This window comes from Syngnathoides biaculeatus, chromosome 11, assembly GCF_019802595.1.
Source record: "Syngnathoides biaculeatus isolate LvHL_M chromosome 11, ASM1980259v1, whole genome shotgun sequence".
In the NCBI taxonomy this organism is placed as follows: Eukaryota; Metazoa; Chordata; class Actinopteri; order Syngnathiformes; family Syngnathidae; genus Syngnathoides; species Syngnathoides biaculeatus.
Genome location: NC_084650.1, coordinates 13,557,615 through 13,580,401, shown reverse-complemented (window position 1 = coordinate 13,580,401; position 22,787 = coordinate 13,557,615). Strand labels below are relative to the sequence as shown.

The following is a 22,787-nucleotide window of genomic DNA, read 5'->3' as shown; positions in this document are numbered from 1 at the left end:
ACGACACGCTGCTTGCGACGACTTCTTTGCTTCCTAATTCAAAATTTCATTTCAGCGCTTCAGCATCCATTTTGTTTGATGGTTTGACGACCCCCGGGGAAACCGTAGACAGCCATTTAGGCTCAAAAGTCAAAGGGAAACGGCTCGTTTTCAAAGTTAAGCCTCAACAAAAGTATCTAGCGTCTTAATTGTGACCGGGGGAAACAATTAAAAGCCCCGCGGACTGCATTTGAACACTTCCAGACAGAAAGACGTCAAATTTCGGCTCCAACTTTAATGCGAACGTTGCATTTCTGCCTTGTTTTGCTCCACTTGAATATGAATGAGACATAAAAGTGGTCATTTTTTGCTCAAAGTCGAAGGCAAACAGCGGAGTTTGACAACGCGGGTTTCCAGTTTAAGCGTTTGAGAGCGCACGAGCGACGACGCCAAAGGAAATATTAAAACGACAGTGCTGGAGGTTGTGCTGTTGCCATGGCAACGCCAACACCCCCCCCCCCCACAAAAAAAATAAATGTTCACCACAAAACAAAACAAGGGGGGGGGAGAGAGAGAGAGAGAGAAACAAACCAAAAAAAAAAAAAACAGTGCTTCCACCCAGAACATTTTGTACAACCTTTAGAACCCCGGGGGTGAAAGATAAACGATTCACATTAAAATGTGCTTTCAAGAGTCAATCACCGGCGGCGCCGTCCCTCCGACGGACGGGCCCTCTGCTCCTCGAGGCCGTCAGTAGAACCTCTTGTTTCGCTCCTGCCGCTTCTGGAAGACCACGGCGCCCACCACGCCACACACCACGATGCCCAGCAGCGCGCACAGCAGCAGCAGGAACACCTTCCAGCCCGTCAGCGGCGTGCCGCGGAAGTTGCCCGTTGGGTCGTCGATGTTGTCTGCGGAGGAACGCGCGTTGATCAATTACAAACTAAATACCCTGCCCCGCCCCCATTTTTATCTGCGAGAATACGCCCTCTATTTGTCAGAACCACTTTAGTTTTTCGAGGCGAGTGATGCAGTCACATTTGAAAAATGTACGGCTGTGGTCAGTCATGCCCGCAGATATGTTAAATTACGGTTGTATGTTCTGTTTGGAATTATGAGCGTACCCCTTTAAGAGCGGCGGGGGGTGGTGTCAGGTAAGTAGAAGTAGGCTGTGGTTCACTGCGCTGGATCGGTTTTCATTGGCGCTTTTTGATCACTTTCACTTCACTTATTACTAGAACTGTATGCGGTTTTGTCGTTTTCTAAATATTTTTTGTCATTTTTATCCCGTTTTAAATGCTTCATCTCTTTGTTTTCAAATTACTTTATTTATATAAAGCACATTGAGTTACCTCGTGTATGAAATGCGCTATACAAATAAATTTGCTTTGCTTTGCGCTGAGTGAGCGACAAGTGCGCAGCTTAGAGGGAACATCGATCAAGACTACACAAAATAAGCAACGTCTTTCAATATCTATTTTTTAGTATTTCTACTCGTGACATATTTTACGCGCGGGATTTTTCGTGCTCGACTGTGCACATTTGCGAGTGCGATGGCACGCAAGTGCGAACGCGCCCGTCAAATCACAGTGGCTGTAAATGGAAATTGGAATTTTGTGGGGGGGGGGGGAATCAATCATTTACTTGTTTTTTTTTTTTTTTAAAGATTCCGCCGGTGAGCAAACCTTTGGGTGACTTGAGCAGGCTGACGCTTGGCTCGATCTTGGTCCAGTCCACGTTCTCCTCCTCGGGCGTGTACTCCACCATCAGCTGGTACAGCTTCATTGAGATGATGTCCTGGTTGTCTAGCAAAAGGACGAGAGAGGTTTACCGCACGAAGGCCACAAAAGAGTCCGAGAAATTGAAGGGTTACCGGCTGATACGACATCGCTCCAATATGAATAGTGTTCATGTGATAATATTTATTGGAATAAAATTATAAGTTATATAGCCAAGATAATAACAACTTTCCTAACATTCTCTATTAAGTCAAAACTCTCAAGGGTGAAAATGAATTTTTTGTCGCGATACTATATTTTCATGACTTTACTCTTGAAACATTCCAATTTTATTCTCATGATGTTGTGAGGAGCTCCTTGTATAATACTACATATTACTATTAAAGAACCATATATCCTAATATATACCCAATACTACTTTTTGTGTCACTGTTACAACTTTACTTTTTTTCTTGTATAGTAAAGCCTCTGTTTTCAAACATCCCCGTTTTCAAACGAAAATTGAGATTTTTTTTTGCTTCTGTTTTCAAACAAAAAAATCGGTACTCGAACGCCGCTGAAAAAAAAAAAAAAAACGGAAATAACATATTGCGCGCGGACCCAGCTGACCCATGATGCGCTTTGTTGTGAATTCCCACGCCGCTGAAAAAAAAACGGAAATAACATCGCGCGCGGCACAAGCAGAGGACCCACCCACGATGCATTTTGCTATTGTCAATTTGAAGGCCCCCCCCCTGAAAAAAAAAACTGAAATGACATAACACGCGTGGTGAAACCGCCGCACTTTTGTTATTCTGTATAACGCAGCCATTTAAACTATACATGTAGTTCTACGATGCAGTTTATCATCAGGAAAAGCTTAAAAAAAAAAAAAAAAAAACACGCTTTAAAAAGGCTATTTTGGGGGCTTGGAACGCATTATTTATTTTTCCATTCATTGCAATGGGAAGCATAAATTTGGTTTTCGAACATTTCACTTTTCGAACCGTTTTCTGGAACGGATTGTTGTTGAGAACCGAGGCATCACTGTATCTTACTATTTTTTTTCTAGTACTACAGTATACTAGAAATAGATAGTAGTACTAGTATACTACTATCATTAACATTGTGACTATTTATTTTTTTTACTTTTTATTGGTAGTTAGGTGAGTAATCCTATATGGCTGGCGTCAGGAAGGACATCCAGCTATAAAGACCTCTGCTCATACGAGGCTAAGTCCCACCCAGTGGTGTCTGAACAATGGACTTAAAGTGGATGGATGATATGATGATGATTAGTAGTTATTAATTTGAACTACACTTGAAACATTTGCACTTTGTTGTCATCATGTTACAACTAATTTGCCATTACAAGTTTTTCTTGTCACGTTACTATTTTTTTTCGCCATCATTTCTCTTTGTTGTAATATTTAACTTTGTCATATTAATTGTATGACATTTGACACTTTTCTCATTTTCATTTTGTACAGTGGTACCTCCACTGACAAAATTAATCCGTTCCAGAAGTCATTTTGTAACGTGATTTTTTTTTTCCCAAAAGTAGAGGCGCATTTTACATGCTAACAGTGTAATCCGTTCCAGTGCGGCTATTTTTCATCCTTGTACTACTACGACTTTATTCTTGTTGACGGAATTATTAAACGTGACAAACCGGAAAGATCCCCAGTGGCCGCCGAGGCGCCAAAGAAATATCCCGTGGGAAGACGAACGCCTCCGATGTCGATGCATTCCTTCCACTCGTTCTTGTCGTCCACGTCCATCATCACCTGCGGGTCGGCGACACCGTGTCAACGCCCTCGACCGCCGTGATTCAGCGTTATGTATTTTTCCCCGTTCGGTACATACGGTGAGTCTCCCTTTGGAGTAGCGGATGGCGAGGTAGGTGTCAAACTCCCGGTTGCGGATTTCGGCCGAGCAACCTCCCAGCTCCGACGAGCGTCCGTCTTTGCCGTGGTCGTAGGTCACCGAGCCGTTGCTCACCATGGCCGAAATGTACGGGAAGGAACGCTGAGGATGGCAAGGACCACATCGAGTTCAATCATGTTCACAAATATATATATTTGAAATAGAAATTCATATAACATGATAATGCTGAGAGATGATATTGACACGTGAAAAAAAGCAATGCTTAACCATGCAAAAGAAGAGCTCCCATACAGTTGAAGCCAGACGTTTATATACACTGTGCAAAAAGATGCATTTAATTTTTCTCATCCAACGGTCGATAAAGTCAAGTCAGACTAAGCCTCTCCTTTTTCTGGTTAGAATCACCAAAGTTAGTTCATTTTTTTCCCCCCAAATGCCACAATAATGAGAAAAATTTCTTAAGGCATTTCATAATATTTTCATCAAGTATGGAGTATCATTTTCTTTTGAAGTGCATGACTTGGGTCATGCGCTTTTGGGTAAGGTTCCACAAGCTTCTGACAGTATTCAGCTGGAATCCTGGCCCATTCCTCCGGAGAGAACTGCTGTACCCGATGTCGCTTGCCTTGCTCTCACACAAACTTTTTTCAGATCTGGCCACAAATTTGGCCAAAAAAGGGACTCCAACCAGGGCTCGTTCCAAGACACTGACTTTCTCCTCAATCCACTTTTTATCCATTTTGGCAATACGTTTTGGGTCATTGTACTTTTGGAAGACCCATTTGCACCAAAGTTTTCGCTTCCTGGGTGAAGCTTTGAAAAAAAAAAAAAAAACCTCCCACTCTTTTCATGAAATTATTTTCCAGGACAGTTTCAGCTGCTACATCCGGGGCCCCGTAGCTCTGTGGTTAGAGCATTGGCTTGGTAAACCAAAGGTCGTGAGTTCGTTTCCTACTGGGGCCTCCACTCCCCAAGAGGGGTTCCGTCGGGGAGGGCATCCGGCGTAAAAACTGCGCCAAACAAATACGAGCGTTCATCTGAGAAGACGCGCTGTGGCGACCCCTAACGGGACAAGCTGAAAGAAAGTCGTGGTTTCAGCTGCTAGTGCGAGTCAAGTTATCACAACATACACTAGTAACCCCCCCCCCAAACTTTGGAGAAGTGCTTTTTTCTACAATTGTACCTTATATTTTGTACATTTAACCAGAATGTGACAATGTTTATTCCTCTCCCACTTTCTGTCTTGTACTTTCTCCACAAAATATTTTCACATGTTCAATAAATGACCAAAACAATTTCCTTGAGTTAATCCGTTCACTTACTGTATTTATTTAGTCTACAGTACAGTTTACTTTCTGCATGACGACACCCGCAATCAAATACTGTATGTCCCAAATAGTCCGCCGCAAAAAAAGGCCCTGAAAACAGCTCTAAATGGGCTGCGACGAAATAAAATGGCTGACGTGAACATAAAATGACTGGGAAAATAATGGAATGATGCTTTAACGTAAAAATGGAAAGCATGCTGACGAGAAGGTCAGCACTCACGTCGACCGAGTCATCGTTTGAGTATGTATCGATAAAGACTGCCAGGCCGTGGAAGACGGCGTGGTCGGAGAAGACGGGCCCTGAGGAAAGAGGAGGCAAATCAACGGCGGGGTGCCGCGCGGTAAAAACTTACGTCCATGGCTTGGTGGTCGTTGCGGAAGGTGTCGAGGAAAATGGACAGGCCCTGAAAGTGGTCCTGGTTCCCAAACACTGAGCCTAAGATGGAAGGGAGAGAACGTGACACAGCAGGATGTGCATGTGGCTACTTCGGGAACAACGGGGGCAAAAAAAAAAAAAAAAGAGCAATTTATATTCGTTCACGTTTGTATAATCGCAATGTTGCTTGTGGGTATGGCACAGGGCAAGACGTAAAAACCTCACTAATCTGCTTTTTCTATTCAGGTTGCTATGACAACTTGCTGTTAATTAGCACAGCCAACTGTTAGCATTGTATCAATTCCGATTAAAATAGTACCCAAGAAAAAGACAAGATGCGCTTCTTGCCAATCTACCTTAGATGAAAGTGGAATTTCCTGAAAATACAAATGCGAGCATAAAAGGTGCGGAGTCCTGCTAGAGGGGGGGTCCGGGGACATGCCTCCCCCCGGAATTTTTTTTGGGGAAAAAAAAAAAAAAAAAATGGATGGCTGTGGTCCATTCTGGTGATATCTGTGAATAAAATTCAGACAAAAATTGACGGTAAAATTTCTAAGTCCTGACCCAAAAAAAAAAAAAATAATAATAGTGCAGAAGTTCCTCCAAGGGCCAAGCCCAGATTTTTTTCCCCTCCATCCCCCTATCACTGGATAGCACAAAATCACATATGGATTAAGAAGATTTTCTCGCCAGAGATATGGCGAGGTCATGAGAATGCGAGGGGAGGGGCGTTACTGTTGTACTGTTACTGTACTAGTGTTGGTGCCTCAACATGGCTACGCTCGTGAAGGCAAAACAACGAACTCAAACGCGTGTTCCTTCAATGTTGTCAACTAATATCCGGATTCATTTTAGGCAATTTTTTTTCTTAAATTTTCCGGAGGAATTTTCATGAAAATTTGAAAATCCGGAATTCAGATTTTGCTTCATGTCAGCATATCAACATTAGCACGTTAGCAAAGATGGAACGCTACCAGAAGATTAAAAAAAAAACCCCAAAAAAAGTAAAATCCTTACCAATCTGCCTTAGTGCTTACTTTACTCTCAATCCGGGGTGCCCAGACTTTTTTTTACCCCAAGATCTACTTTTCAAGCAGCCGGGCTCTCACGATCGACCGGGAATTTTTTTTTTTTTTTTTTTTTTTTAAGAATGGCCAAGTTACAAATATTTACCTACTACAAAAATGCAAAACTTTATTTATTTTAAAAGTACATTGAGGATTCTTTATGTGTAAATGTTGAACTGTATCATGTGAAAAGTTAACCGCTGTGCGGCCAATTGGGACTTGAGTTCGTTCACTTTTCTCATTCTCAGCTTGCTTTTCGGCAGAATGCCGGTGTCGTATTTTCCATAAACAGTTCAAAAATGCCGCTGCACATCACCACGCTGGCAGATGAGGCAGACCCACTTCGAAAATGACATTGTGAAAAAAAAAAAATTTCACCTCACCTTCCGTATGAAAGTGATCCGTTTTTGTCTTCTTTACTCCAGCATCCATAATCATGTTTGATATGATTTCCTAAGCGAGGGCTTAAAATCGGGGGGGGGGGGGGAACTCGCCAACTAGCGTGTTGTTCCTGTACTAAGAGTCGTTGTTTGCACATGCGCGGTGAGCTAAAGGTCAGAAGAATGCGGCTGATGTCTTTTTTTTTTTTTTACTTCCTCTCGGTACGCCGCCGCGATCGACACATTGAGCACCCCTGCTGTACACCCATCTTGCTTTCTGTTAGCATAGCAACTTTTTAGTTTCAACAAAACCAGCACAGGGCAAGAACCTTACAATCTTCTCGGGTTGCTATCTTGTTATACGTTAGCGTTGCCAACTGTTAGCATTTTATCAATTCTGATAAGAAATGATACTCGACAATAGGGAACAACGTTAACTCCACACCAATATTCCTTCATCTCTTTTTTTTTTTTGATCAGTTGCTATCTTTCGACATGTTAGCTTAGCAATGGTAAACGAGCATGATAGCATTTGACCAATTCTGACTAGATATTAAATCCAAACACAGGACCAGATGTAAACAAACTCCACGGGATGTCATCACTATTTACTAACTGTGAAACACTGATATTCTTTTGTGATTAAGGCCAATAAATAAATAAAGTCGACTCCTTAACGACAATCTGCAATTTCTTGAGTCAAAGCACCCCAGCAAGTAAACAACCGGCAAATATCCAAAATACATACCACGCCTCCTCAGATTGCTGCAAAACAACAATTCGGATGTTTGGAATTGTTCGATTCCTACTCCTTAAAATTTACCTTACATTTCCACAAACGGCAGCCAGGAAAAAAAAAAAGAAAAAGTGATTCGAAAAGCCACGCTTACCGGGATGCAGTCTGTCTTTTGTGTACCAGAGAGCAATTCCGTCACCGTGGAGGTTCTTCTTGCCGAGACCGTGGATTTTGAAGTGGACGTGCATCTCCCAGTCTTTCAAGTAACACGGCTGCGCAACAAGACACCACTAAAAACTTTCAAACCCTGACTGAAGTTAATTTTAAAAAAAATATGATTAATACAGCTGGTAAATGACGCAGGTGACTTCAAATATTTCATGAACTGAAAAACCTTTATTGAAGACAGGCACCATATATATATATATATTAAAAAAAAAAGGTTCTCACCACAGTATTCCAGATGGATCCCTGCTTGCTACTTTCATCCGGAGTCAGTCGCACGTACGAGCTGGTCACCAACGTGCTCCCCGAGAAGTCCCACTGACTTGACGGGCTGCTGCCCACGCCTACAACACAACAGGCAACACAAAAACATACAGTTGATCACAATTATCGACGGGTAGCTGTAAATACAAAAACATAATAATAATTTGAAACCGTGGCGTAGTCTAGAATAGTGATTCCCAAACAGTGTGCCGGGGTACATTAGTGTGCCGTGGGAAGTTATCCAATTTTATGTAATTGCTAAAAAAAAAAAAAAAAAAAAAATTATTCCAAGAAATAATCTCTTTATTCATCTATTTATGCCAGTGAGGCACAATGACAGACAGAACAAAAAAAAAATCCTCTTCAATTAAATGGCAGGAAGTACATACAGTAATTAATCGATCCGTTTTTGGTGACATTTACTTTTGTTGGTGTGCCGTGCGATTTTTCCAATTGTAAAATATGTGCCTTGGCTCGATAAAGGTTGGCAATCACTGGTCTAGAAAACAGCCACATTCCCAGTTATGAGAGGGTGTGGACACTGTGCAAACATACCGTCCAAGCTCTTGGATTTGACGGAACCCTTTTAAAAGCTTCCTTTTTGCATGATGCTTTAGAGATTATATGCGGCATTAGGAAGTGTTCTGATGTGATTTTATCTTGCTCTCATTTATAAACCCAAAATAATTTATTTAAATCAGGGTTATGTTGACGTTTTATATGCATTGCTCGTTTTCATTTTATATAGTTATTACGTAGCTTGATAAAATCATGTTGTTTTAATAGAGTTAAAGCAAGCTGCACGTCACTTTTATGGGACTCTATAATGACAAATGCAAGTGAAAAACAATGAGTGGAAAACAACGCCGTAACTACAGAGTAGCTTAAAGAAGTCCCTGCCAAATGCGTGAACAAGTAAATAAGACATTTCAGGGGGGAATTAGGTGGAGTGTTTTGAAATTATGTTCGGAGTTGCAAACGGAAAGACTTCAAACTTAAACTAGCTAAAAGTCGACGTCTCCCTACCTTGGTAGGGTTTCATCAACGAGTGTTCCCGTTTAAGGTGCTCGGCGTTGCCGTCCGTGATGTCGCCGCACACCGGTCGGAGGGCGGCCGCGACAATGAGGCACACGACCCCCGCAAATGCTCGAAAACTCGCCATTTCGTCACAAAATATCTCTTCAACTCTTCAAAATTAGGTAACTCGCAAACTCCATGAAGACGTTGGTCCGTTCGCTATTCTCTTCCCGGAAGAAACTGGCAACACGCTTACTTCCTCGTTCAAACTGGGGGAAATCTTGTTCTTATTTTTAAACTCACACGCTTCTAATAGTCTGCGTTATATTTAGATTTAATATTTAAGACTGCCCATCTAAAATTGAAACTTTTTAAAAATCAAGACAAATGGGCGTTCAGTGTGTTTCCCCGGAGCGCATTTCTTAAGACACAAGGACGATGAACCAATCAGACACAAGCACATCGCAATTTAAGCCAATCGGCGAGCGCCTGCAGCTCAACTTTCTGCCACTAGATGGTAATGGAAGAAAATTAATATCCGGAAGAATTATTCATTGGGAATACAGTATCAAAGTACACGAAATCAATTGCGATCATACTATGAGTGGCAATGATTTTTTTCATTTGAGAAAATATATATCTCACTTGAGACACTGATGAAGACTTGAAACCCCAATTTGGGACCGTAACCACTTTTTGGAACCCTAATCCAGGTATCAAACCTCAATTTGCAGACCTTTTCCTGTCTTGTAACCTTAATTTAAGAGTGTAACCCTTTAACATGTCTCGAAATCCATGAGTAGTTTTTAAAACCTAACACAGCTTTGAAGGTTTACCTTGAGACCATTTCCAACATTTACCCGAAAACCCGCCGTAGTCTTGAATCCTTAATTTTTTTTTTTTTTTTTTTCAAATTTCAAACCCTGATGTGTGCTGAGGGCAAAAATGCAAGAAGGTCTCAAGGGAGCGCTTGCGTTGTTATCCAGAAACAGACAATAAATGTCACTTTGACTCCGCATTGCGACTCGCCGCTTTTCTGCCAGCCACCGCGACAACGGCGCAGTCTCCACGTTTTTAATGTATTTTTTATTTTGATTTTATTGCTTTCCACTGGAAGATCTGCAGAGTTAAGCCTTCAGCTTAACCTTGCGGGGATTTGACAAAGGAAAGCCACCCCCCCGATCGGACTTGGTGTTTGTGTGCCGTGTGTGCATTTGTGTGGAAATGTCACGCTGATCCAAAAGCCACAGAAACTGAAATCTTGCCGTCTAGCATTTAAACCTTAAGCAAAAAAAAAAAAAAAAAAAAAGCGCATTGAATATTTTTTTTTTTCTGCCTGAGCAACTGAAAAGAAACACAAAAGGCTCACGTTAGCGAGGCATCCATCCCATCCCCTCGGACTTCCCTCTCCCAAACCACTTCGTCCAAGTCTTCCAAGGGGATCCCGAGGCGTTCCCAGGCCAACCGGAGGACGGACGGTGGTCAAAGGCCTCGTCCCTCACCGGGGATTTGGTCTGCGCACCGCCGCTGAGCCGCTTTTGAACCACCTCGCTGACCTCAAGTTCGGCGACGGCACAGGCCGCCTGGGATTCCCCGGATTCGGTTTCCTCGCGGGAAGGCACGATTGCGGAGCTCTTCCGGGTATCCGGCCCAGCGCCTCACAACGTTCCGAGTCCAGGTCTAAGCCCTCGTTTGAAACCCCAAATGTGCCTTTAAAATTTCCTTTGAAATCTGAACTTGGAAGCCTAACCTTGGTTTAATAACCCCGCCCCCTTAAAGGTCAAGTGTCATGCTCATAAACATTCTAAATTAGATATTGTAATGAAAAATACATGTAACATTATTCACTTCGATGTCCATACGAAAAAATAAAGATGAGCGGAGAGCGCGTCATCCATGCGCAAAGTCGGCATTCAAGTGGTCGCCATATTGGCTGCATCTTCTGCCCGTGACGTCACACCGGGACATTCGCCATTGAGAAGACGCTGTGCCACCCACTATGGTACACGGAAGCTCTTTTCAAAGAAGAGAACATCTCACAATCGAGTGAAGTGACCGGGGCAATATTACCCTATCGTTTCGAGCCATATTTAGATGATATGCGGATCACGTCCAAACCGCCTCCCTGCCTGATCCACCTCCGCGGCGGCGATAAACACCACCACCCGCGAGCGACAACGACGGTGCGACCGAACCGCCTCTCCGTCCGATCCACCTCTGCGGCAGTGCTAAACACCGCCGCCCGCGAGCGACAACAACATCGCGGTCAAACCGCCCCTCCGTCCGATCCGCCTCCGCATCTGCGAGCGACGACGACGGCGCGGTCAAACCACCTCTACGTCCGATTGACCTCTGCATCCGCCAGCGACGCCGACGATGCGGCCAAACCGCCTCCCCATCTGTTCTACCTCTGCGGCGGTGATAAACAACACCGCCCGGCACCGCGACGAGCCACCCTGGTGGCGCCGCGTCCGCCGATCACGGCTTCGGCAAGGGTGGCACATCGACACGTTTAGCACGTCTGATTTACGGATTACGTACCCCCCAACTATTATATACACCTGTCATTTGGAACCCACAAAGCTCTCGTCCTTTGCACCCGTGCAATCCATTTTTCACGACAAACCGGGTCTTTTGGAAAAGTATGAAGAACGAATCCGTGCTCCCGAGTGTTCGAGCAATATCTAGCAATACAACGAGCCGCCATTTTGGCTAACACGAAGGTAAAACTAGTAGAAACTGCACGAGTGCGCTACTGCCCTGTACGTCACTTCCTGCTTCTTCTTGAAAACAAATCCCTCGAGAAGATTTTCCTGGCGGGAGTTAGAAAAATCCATACACGTCAAAATCAAGTTTTGTGGTGAAAAAAACGGACGTTTAACATACTAAAAATCATGCTTTTCATGACAGCGGACCTTTAAAACCCCAATCCAAAACAGTAACCTACTCCATATATGAAATCGTAACCCATGCTGGAAACGGAAATTTGAAATCATAGCTACGGCTTGAAACCCTCATTTATTGTCCAAACTTTGAAACGTTGATCCTTGCTGGACGTCATCACTCTCGATGCTTTCCCGGTTTATTTGCAGACCGGAAAAACGAATGAAAGTCTTCCTTGAAATGACCTAAACACCTTTTAGAGGGCTGTTTATTATTTTGGGACAACCCTCCCTTCCCCTGCCCCCGCGCCCCTTGAGCACATGTTGAGGGCATGTTGGCGAGTCCAACACCAGCGCTCCGCGGAGCCATCTGGCTCGGCGGAGCCTCACCCTCGACCCCCGTCGGAAGCGACCCATCTGATGCAGAAACCGAACCGGAGGGGCTCTTTGGCCCGCACCGTCGGCGCTGGTCCACAGCTCGCGTTCCCGCGGCCGTGAATTTAATCACACGGGACGGAGCGCGGATACGGCGGCTGTCCCTGATCTCCGTGTAAACCCTTTTAGGAGACCCAGTCAAAAGATAAGCGGTATTTGCCCGGCTCGGATTAATGCTTTTGATTCGCGGAAAGGACTGCGAGTCAGAAGTGCCGCTTCAGAGAAACCACGCTCGCGATATCGGTTCAGGGGTTTTACCCCAAAGGCACTTACACACCGCACTGCAGCTCGCGGCACAAGTGCAGGGACGACGGCGGCGAGGCGATCAGGGCGCCTGGTGCCTTTTCCTGATCATTTGGACACGTAGTAGTAGTCCAGAAGACTGCTTGGAGTTGTGTCTCAGGCTGACGACGGAGCACTTTGACAGGCTCTTTTTTATATATCTTTATCATAACCATACAAATATAGTCCAGAAGAATGCATACCATAATTCCCGGCCTACAGAGCGCACCTGGTGATAAGCCTCGATACGCAGAAAGAGTTTAACGCTAACGCTAATGCGGCAGTGCTAACGCTAGCACGGTGGTGCTAACGTTAACTAGCAGCTGTGAAAAAAGTCACGGCTTGTAGGCCGGGAATTACGGTACTTTATGTTTTACAACAATATTTATAATTTTTAAATGTAACTGTCGATGAAATAGCACAGCTTGAATTTTTTTTTAATCGATCTTCAGTCCAAATTAAAAGGAATTTAGAGTCAAAAGATGACACCGGAGGGGGTCAATTTTTCAAAAGATCATTTTGATATTGTTTAAACAGTACTGTACTGTATATCTTCACATACTCCGAATTTGGCACCTGAGGATTCACCTATTTGTGTCTTTTATTTCATTTTTTTCCCCATTTATGTTTGTTGAAAACTGGTGTTTTCTGTCCACAGATTCAATATATATTTTTTAAAATTTAATTTTCAATAAAGCGCATCATTCGCTTCATGATTTGGCCTCCTCCGAATCCCCCGCCAGTGGCAGCGTTCTGCAGTACTTGTGTTTAAATCTTGCCTGAAGGCACCAGAATTTGAGCTCCCCAAAAAAAATGTAATCGCACGGCAGTCGCGTTCGTTAGCCTAGCATACAAGCTAACCCGTTGGATGGTTCTGTTCGCTAACGACTGATTTCCAAAAGTGGATTTATTTCGTGGCTATTCAACACTTTGTGGTGCTGTAAACTAAATTGAATTATGTAACAACGAATTTCCCATCCTGAGCTCCTCAGAGCATTATCTTATCTTATCTTATCTTACTTAACGCGGATGTGGCCGATGTCAGATCAATGGCTGCGACATGGAAAGTCTCCCCGCGGCTAATCAATGAACCGACCCACCAGCGGTGCGTATTGATCAGCGTCGAGACAAGCGGTGCATACGCGACGAGACCTGAAGCCCGGAAGGTTTTCCTCATGAGGTACGTGGCGGACGCGCTCAATTTAAACGTCACGTTTCGACACGTCCTCGTTCGGTTTCTGCAGACGTCTCGGATCTCGCCTCGTTTGTAATTAGGGAGATCGTTTTAGCTGTCGAAATGCGCTCTCGGCTCACGTGCTGGAACTTGGCAGCCAAAACGGTGAAACGTGGCCGATTCGTACGCGAGATGATCGGAAAGACCGCAATGAAAGTCCGAAATACTTACCAAAACAAACAATGCCGGGTTTGGTCGATTAGATTGTCTTTGGCGTTTCCAGAACATATCAATCCGTTTCCCAGAAGACAACAACGTTTTAAATCTTTACAAAAATATATGTGCGGTTAATTCAGGATCAAAACCTGAACATTAAATTATCTGCGATGTTTTCGAAACAAACAGTTTAGGTTATTAGACTCTTGATTGTCTCTAGTATTAACAACAACAACAAGAACTGTTAGCGTCTTCAAAGACTCATCGTTGATGTTTACCAGAAAAATTGCTCAGTTTGTTGATGACGATATCATCTCTGAGCTGGGCAAAAAATGCACGCCAGGTTTCCCATGATATGAGGTTCATTGAAAACCAAATTGCCGTTGAAGTCTTGGAAGGACTGAAGAACTGGAGAACTGGTCTTTGATGTTTATAAAGCGTGAAGCGTCATGTTTTATCCTTTAAAGGCGTCGTCGTCGTTGATGTGTTTTTGAAGACTTTCTAATCTAGAATGATTTTGCGAAGATTGAAAATTGAACACAAATTATGACTGCTGAAGAAAATTGTAAGACAAAACTGTAAGACAACGCATGAGCATCGGTTGTTGTCAGGTTCCATCCAGCCGATCATCAGCCGGAAGCCTGAAGCGACTCCAAAATCTTAATTACAGTCTGTTCCTTGTGCAGGGTGGCATTAAATGCGATTTTTTGCTGAATGAAGACGGACAGAAGGGCGGTAATGACAACATCAGGTCCTCGCGCTCTCATTTCACGCCTGCGGGCAGCGAGACCTTTATGTCCAATTTCGTTAAAACGGGCGTTCATCGACTGTTCACCTGGGCGTAATTGAAAATCCATCGAGTTCTCGATAAGACGAACGCTCGAGGTGGCAAAAGCTTTTTGGACTCGGTCCTTCCGAGCAGGATTACAGATTTAACTGAGCCTTTTCGGGTCACTTCTTTGCCTCATGTGCACGTTTCTTCAGGGACGTCACCGCATGCGCGTCGTCGCTAAGCTAGCTTGCGTCCGGCAAGGCTGCCTATCATGAAAACACCGTTTGGTTTTTGGTTTTTTAACTGTGGCGGACTTTAAGGCGCAACGATGTGGTTTGTTTCAATTACACAAGGTGAAACTGTCTTTGTTTTATGTTTAATTTGACCTAAAAAATCAAAGTAACAAGGTTTAAAGCCTCATTTTTGAATGTGGTTGTTGTGTTGAACTGCATTTTTTGGGCAAAGTGAGCTGAATTGAGTGCACAGCTACCTTACAGCAGTCGTTTCACAGAGTTTTGGTCGCCAGTCCAAGCATAAAATTGGCCCAAATGACAACTCGTATCAAAAGAAAGAAAAAAAACCAACTTGTATCTTAAGGGGGCGGCACGGTGGATCAGCTGATAAAGCGTCGTCCTCACGGTTCTGAGGTCCCGGGCTCAATCCCGGCCCCGCCTGTGTGGAGTTAACATGTTCTCCCCGTGCCTACTCTGGTTTCCTCCCACATCCCCAAAACACGCAACATTAAATTGGACACTCTAAATTGCCCCTTGGTGCGATTGTGAGTGCGTCTGATTGTCTAAATGTGCCTTGTGATTGGCTGGCAACCAGTTCAGGGTGTAGCCCGCCTCCTCCCCGTCGACAGCTGGGATAGCCACCAGCACTCCCCGCGACCCTCGTGAGGATAAGCGGTGAAGAAAATGGATGGATGGATGGATGGATAGATAAATTGCCCCTAGGTGTGATTGTGAGTGCGACTGTTGTCTGTCTCCAAGTTCCCTGCGATTGGCTGGCAACCAGTTCAGGGTGTACCCCGCCTCCTCCCCGTCGACAGGTGGGATAGCCTCCGGCACTCCCCGCGACCCTCGTGTGGATAAGCGGTGAAGAAAATGGATGGATGGATAGATAAATTGCCCCTAGGTGTGATTGTGAGTGCGACTGTTGTCTTTCTCCATGTGCCATGTGATTGGCTGGCAACCAGTTCAGGGTGTACCCCGCCTCCTCCCCGTCGACAGCTGGGATAGCCACCAGCACTCCCCGCGACCCTCGTGAGGATAAGCGGTGAAGAAAATGGATGGATGGGTAGATAAATTACCCCTAGGTGTGATTGTGAGTGCGACTGTTGTCTTTCTCCATGTGCCATGTGATTGGCTGGCAACCAGTTCTGGGTGTACCCCGCCTCCCGCTCGTTGGCAGCGGGGATAGGCTCCGGCACTCCCCGCGACCCTCGTGAGGATAAGCGGCTAAGAAAATGGATGGATGGATGTACCGTAATTCCTGAACTACAGCCCGCATCTGGTTACAAGCCTCACCGAGTACATTTGTAAAGGAAATACCAATTGGTACATACATACACCGCAGCTGTGTAAAAGCTGCAAGTGCCCACATTGATATTTACAAAGAAAGTACAGTAAACAGAAAGAGTTTAACACTAGCCCCGCGCTAACGCTAGTGCTAACGCCAGCGCCGCGATAGCTAACGCTAACAGGGTCGGTTAAAATAAAACTTCCCGGTAAATATCACTGAGACACGCCAGTAACACACCAGCAACACGCTAGCCCAGCGCTAACGCTAGCCCAGCGCTAACAGGGCCGGCAAAAGTCATTTCCTGGGCACATATTTTCCACCGGCTTCATTCTTACCTTTTTTGCTCGAGTGCCCCTTGCGGCCCTTAGAAAAAAATGCACAAATTAGCCGCATCGCCGCATAAACCGCAGGGTTGAAAGCGCGTGAAAAAAGTCGCGGGTTGTAGGCCGGAAATTACGGTATCTTAAGGTATTAATACCCTAAATAAAGATATGTAGAGTAGATGCATCGAATTGTGAATTTGAGCACGGAACTACCATATATACTGCATAGCCAAAATACTTTTGGTGACAATCTGATGTGTTAAGCATCAGGAGAAGAAAAGACGTGACGAGAATCTTATTTTAGACGTTCAACAGCGGCAAAAGCACAACAACAACAACAACAACGACGACGACGACAGCGTAATGGCCGTCATCAGGCTGCTCTCGGAGCTCTCCGGCGGACGGAATCGTGGACTACGCGCCGAGGGATTCGGTCCGACGTACGGTCAAGACACCCGTGTACTGTAGGTCACAGATGTCAGAAATGACAGTAATTATGAGTACGTGGCAACATACGCTAAATCAATGGCGTGTTTACTTCATGTACTGCGCGAACGAGCGTGCCTTGAACTTCATTAACTCTGTCGATTATTTGTAATTATTATGAAGAGATCAAATCAGTTCTGTGGCACTTTCTGGATAATTGAGAGTCCTTTTTTTTCCCCATGAATAAAGATTTTATAAATCAAGATTTTTTTTATATCCTTGACTATTTCTTCACCTCCAGCAGGCAATTAATGAAATTCCTTTCGGGAATCTCTGTCATCATCTCTGTGACGAAGAAAAATAAATCCAAAAAAAAAAAAAAAAAATGATCCCGCTTGATTGGCACCAGACGAAAATGTCCGCCAGCCGTCTGGAGTTTATTTGTCGCAAATTAGGCGGGAGACGGCGACTAATTAGCTTGCCGGTAACTTTGTTTAGCCCCGGATCGAAAACGTCGGGAGTCTTGGCGGGGCGAATTTGGGAGCCCCATCTCGACGCGCGTGTGGTCGTCGTTGCGGATGAAGGATGGTGTTGCCACGGCAACGGCTACATTGCAGGGTCCTGCCAAAGCTGTTTTGTAGTCGGAATTGCACGAAAGTGAATTTTTTTTTGTTCCCATACAGCATTAAAAATACTCTTTGTACTTTTTAAACACACAAACGTGTTCAATACTATGTAGCACAGGTGTCAAACTCAAGGCCCGGGGGCCAGATGCGGCCCGCCACGTGACTTTACGTGGCCCGCAAAGGCAAATCATGCGTGTCGACTTCTGTGATTTTTTTTTTTTTTGTTAAAATTTGTACCGAAATTTCAAATTGTCATGTCATAAATGATGACGTTGAGATATATTGTCATGAGCAAGGCTTGGGCACTACCAGGAGGGGCGTGGCCGGCCGTTGCTCTGGTCACAGCTGTTTCGCATGAGGCACTGTGATTAGACCAAGTATTTAAGTTGTTGTTTTGTCACTAGGATTTGCCAGTTCGTTGCTTTGTGTTAGTGAGTATGCTTCACCGCATCTCGGGTTACTCCCCTGCTGAGCTTCATAGTCATCAAACGCCGTTTCTTCTTTTTTGGATCCTGCTTTCTTGGACTGTGTGACTGTGCATCTCTTTAGTTAAGAATAAAACCCACTGAACATTATGCCTTTGCCTGTGAGTCCTGCGTCTGGATCCGCCTCCGCACCGCTGGGATGTGACACATATTTGTGTTACCAAACATCAACAATAGTTGAAAAACCCATTCCCCTTGATTTTCGATTCCAAAACTAGTTGATTTATTGATTGCGTAAATGTGATGGATCAGTTAAAGATTTTTATGGTCCCACGGTCACAATGGCCCTCTGACAGAAACCATTATGACAATAATATAATAAGAATAATAAATGATGATAAAATCAGTCAAATAGTAAAATGTTATGTAAAAGTCAATGTCAAACAATCCCCCCTAAAAATCCATCCATTCATCCATTTTCTTTGCCGCTTATCCTCACAAGGGTTGCGGCGAGTAGTAGAGCCTATCCCAGGTGTCAACGGGCAAGAGGCGGGGGACACCCTGAACTGGTCGCCAGCCGATTGCAGGGTGCACAGTCGCATTGACAATCGCACCGAGGGTCAATTTAAAGTGTCAAATGAATTTTGCACGTTTTTTGGGAGGAAAACGGAGTGCCGAGAGAAAACCCACGCAGGCACAGGGCGAATACGGGTCCTCAGGACTGTGAGGCCAACGCTTTACCAGCTGAGCCACCATGCCCCCCCCCCCCCCAAAAAAAAAAAAAAAGTTTCTTTGAAATTTGGTTTAAACAAACATTAATTGGACATTAAATTGCCCGAAGGTGTGATTGTGAGCGTTTGCCTCTACGTGACCTGCAATTGGCTGGGAACCAGTTTAGGGTGTACCCCCGTCTCCTCCTGCCAGTTGACAGCTGGGATAGGCTGCAGCACTCCCGCGACCCTCGTGAGGATAAGCGGCGAAGAAAATGGATGGATAGTTTAAACAATGTGATATTGTTGTTTGGTTTCTTTAGGACTGAAAAGAGTAAATTGAACTACAAAAACCTGTCGCGGATGATTTATATTTGCATTTATTGCACCAGGGAAAATTATTTTGGAAAGAAGGGAAATAGGAATAATTGAAAAAGTCAAAATCAATGTTGAAATTTCCAAAACTTTTCTGTCTCTTCTGTTTGTGTGCTGAATGCACCGCGGAGGAAAAGTAACAAACAAAAAAAGCGAGAAAGTGAAGCGGCGCCGACCTGACGGGGCGTCTGAAGACGTGCAAATGGGAGGCATTTGACGTCCCAATCAGCGCCACGCTCGCCACCTACCAGGCGCAGATGCTGTTTGGGAAAGACGTGACGACGCCGGGCCCGGATCGCAACTTTTGGCTGCCTGGAAAAGTCGAGGTCTGACTTTAGAGTGTGGCAAATTGACCGTAAAATTGCCTACAAGTGGGCCCCTCGTTGATCCACCCACCCCGCCCAAAACCCCCCAAAAAACTGTAAGCTTTTTACGGGATTGGGTGGAGGTGCTAGGACTTGACAAGAAAAGAAAGAACAATAAAAAAAAAAGAATTACATTTACAGAAAAATCAAGAATATGGATGGAATATTGACAGATTTTTTTTTCTTTAAAAAAATCAATTTTTCTTCACAAAACAGGAAAAGCCTTTTTTCTATCAAAAAATAAATAAAAGAAATTTCATAATAAGGACAGAATTTTGGGGCTTTTTTTAAAAAAGGGAAAAACTCCTATTTTTTTTTCAAAATATCATCCATTTTCATAAAAAGTTTTTTGTATATTTCTCAAGGAAATCTGTCTTTTCTTTGGTTGAAATGTTGGTATCCTTTTGTGATTTTTTTTGTTTGTTTGAAGGCTCAAGGAAGAATATCACTAAGCCGTGATGGAAAGGATGATTTTTTTTTTTGGGGGGGGATGCAAGGAATTTTCTCAAAGACAAAAATAAGGACATATTTTAAAATATTTTTTTGTAAGAACAAAGTCATAATTTTTAATTTTACGGGATTGGGTGGAGGTGCTAGGACCTGAGAAGAAAAAGAATTTTAAAAAAATTACATTAACAAACATCCTTGCATATTATCAAGAATATGTATGGAATATTGAGAGAAAACACAAATGGATTTTTTTCTGTCAAAAAAATCGATTTTTCCCAAAAACAGGAAAAGCCTTTTTTTCTGTCAAAAAATAAGAAAGAAATTCCATAATAAAGACAGAATTTTGAGGCATTTTTTTTAAAGGGAAAAACTCCTATTCTTCTCTAAATATCATCCATTTTCCCAAAAAGTGTTTTTTATATATTTCTCAAGGAAGGATATCTTTTCTTTAGTTGAAATGTTGGTATCCTTTTGTGATTATTATTTTTTTTATGATTTTTTTAAAGCCTCAAGGAAGAATATCAGTCAGGATGATTTAAAAAAATGCAAAGAATTTTCTCAAGGACAAAAATATGGACATATTTTAAAACTTTTTTTTTTATATAAGAACAAAGACAGCATTTTTCATTATTTTATTTTTCATTTTTTTGGGAGAAAATCTCTCCATTGTCAAAAAATCTGTACGTCACCCCAAGAAAACCTGAGTTTTTTTTTCTAGATTGAAGTTATAATTTCCAGATAAAGTTTTTGGGAAAAATAAATTACAGGGTAAAAAAGGGTCATAATCTCAAAGAGATATGATCATACCATTATGAGATTTCTCCAATTTAAAGGCAAAATAAGAATGCTCTACCAGTGCAATAATGTGTTGCATAATTTTTGTTTTTGCGTTCATCAAGATCGACGATGATTAGCGCTCTTATTATGACAAAGGCGATGACGAAGGGAATTTTTGTGCGGAGGATCAAGAACGCGGCCGAGACCGAAAGGCCGGTCGGTTGGGATGGAAACGCCGTCGGCCGCGAGCAATCTTGCGGTTGTACACTGCGCGTTTCCAAAGCCAAATGTGGTTAAAATCCTCCAAGAGGATCAGGGAGCTTCTAAATCAAGATGGCATTGAATAGTTCACAAGATTTTGGCCACTGTGCCCTCGTGCCATCTCCAGGTCGGGGATGAGATCCTGCCCCAAGTATCTTTGGGTCTCGTACACGAGTGAGGGAAGAATGGAGCGGGAGATCGACAGATGGATCGGTACAGCGTCTGCGGTGATGCGGACCTTGTATCGGTCCGTTGTGGTAAAGAGGCACCTGAAGTCGGAAGGTGAAGCTCTCAATTTACCAGTCGATCTACGTTCCTGCCCTCACCTGTGGGCACGAGCTGCGGGCCGTGACCGAAAGAACCAGATCCCGGATACGAGCGGCCGAAATGAGTTTCCTCCGCGGGGTGTCCGGGCTCTCCCTTAGAGATAGGGTGAGAAGCTCGGCCATCAGGGAGGGGCTCAGTGTCGAGCCGCTGCTCCTCCGCATTGAGAGGATCCAGATGAGGTAGCTGGGACATCTGATCCCCTCCCTGGTGAGGTGTTCCGGGCATGACCCACCGGAAAGAGATCCTAGGGATGACCCAGGACACGCTGGAGAGAGACTCTCGACTGGGTTGGGAACGGCTCGGGATCCCTCTGGAAGAACTGGAAGAACTGGCTGGGGAAAGGGAAGTCTGGGTATCCCTGCTGAAGCTACTTCTCCCACGACCAGACCCGGAAAAGCAGTAGAAAATGGATGGATGGATGGATGGATGGATGGATTTTGGCCATTGTTGCTCAAATCCCAAAGGATCCTCCATCATGACATGTTTACTGCATTCCATACGATAGCGGAAAGGTCACATTAAATGTGAATTTGGGCTGGGAAACGGGACTCGTGCGCCGCCGCCGTTGCCGTGGGACTGATAAAGCCCTCTCTCCAGGCGTCATCAACATGGCGCCCGCGGTGCCCCCACAGACCACACGACCCCCGGTCTAAAAATAGCTCGGCCGGGAGATGGGAAAGGGTGCTTCCCTGAGAATGTCGGAGAGGAGATCGCCTGAAAACGTAAACCCGCGCAAAAGAGAGAAAAAAAATGGTGGATAGCGATGACTCTTTCCTAGCTTGCTAAATCATAATTCATCACTTTTGTGAGAAATCATTATCAGTGTCTTCACTTAGATGAATATGGATAGCGACAATAACTTGCAGTTGTCGGTAGTTTGAGCAAATTTGTCTCGTATTGCAGCATTTTTGTCACGGTTTCCCCCACTCCCTCGTTACGACTGTGAAACCATAAAAATGTTTTATTGTACGTATGTATTTCCTTCGGCTTGTCCCGTTACAGCGTGCCATCTCAGATGAACGCTCATATTTGTTGTGGCACAGTTTTTTGCAGCGGGAGTTTTTGGGAGCGAGCTGGAGCCCATCCCGGCTAGCGTCGGGTAAACGCCGGCTACACCCCGAACTGGTCGCCAGCCAGTGGCAGGGCAGATATCGACAGCATCACTGAGCGGGAATTGATCCCACGCTGCCTGCAGCAAAGGCAGGCGTGTGTACCGCTGCACCATCGGTGACGTCTCAAAACAATCTTTAATCGCCTCATCATTTTTACACACATGGAATTTATCAATAGTTTTGGAATCAGGAATCAAGAGTTATGGGTTTTATGGGTTCATGTTTGGTAACACAAAAATGCTTACAATAGCTCAACGTTATCATTTATGATGTGAAAAGTTTAAATTCTGGTTCAGATTTTCGGAAGAATCATGGAGGTTGACACACTTGATTCGCCTTCGCGGGCCG

The 22,787-nt window shown here is 44.2% G+C and overlaps 1 protein-coding gene across 1 annotated transcript; it reads right to left on the bottom strand.

Moving 5' to 3' along the window:
- Nucleotides 1-300: 300 nt before the first annotated feature.
- lman2 (lectin, mannose-binding 2) lies at nucleotides 301-9,393 on the bottom strand. The gene is made up of 8 exons (XM_061835349.1): nucleotides 8,987-9,393; nucleotides 7,922-8,040; nucleotides 7,626-7,743; nucleotides 5,266-5,348; nucleotides 3,564-3,725; nucleotides 3,370-3,484; nucleotides 1,665-1,784; nucleotides 301-890 (listed from the first exon to the last, which is right to left on the bottom strand). Exons 1-8 carry the CDS (start codon nucleotides 9,120-9,122, stop codon nucleotides 730-732), a joined length of 1,014 nt encoding a protein of 337 aa, XP_061691333.1. The 5' UTR covers nucleotides 9,123-9,393; the 3' UTR covers nucleotides 301-729.
- Between the last annotated feature and the right edge of the window lie 13,394 nt (nucleotides 9,394-22,787).

Bases quoted from the DNA above. Each gene is read 5' to 3' on its own strand.
- lman2 (XM_061835349.1), bottom strand. From the start codon at position 9,122: ATGGCGAGTTTTCGAGCATTTGCGGGGGTCGTGTGCCTCATTGTCGCG. The intron at 8,041-8,986 runs GTAGGGAGACGT...GTTGTGTTGTAG, and splicing joins GTTGATGAAACCCTACCAAG to GCGTGGGCAGCAGCCCGTCA. The intron at 5,349-7,625 runs GTAAGCGTGGCT...CTTCCATCTTAG, and splicing joins AAAAGACAGACTGCATCCCG to GCTCAGTGTTTGGGAACCAG.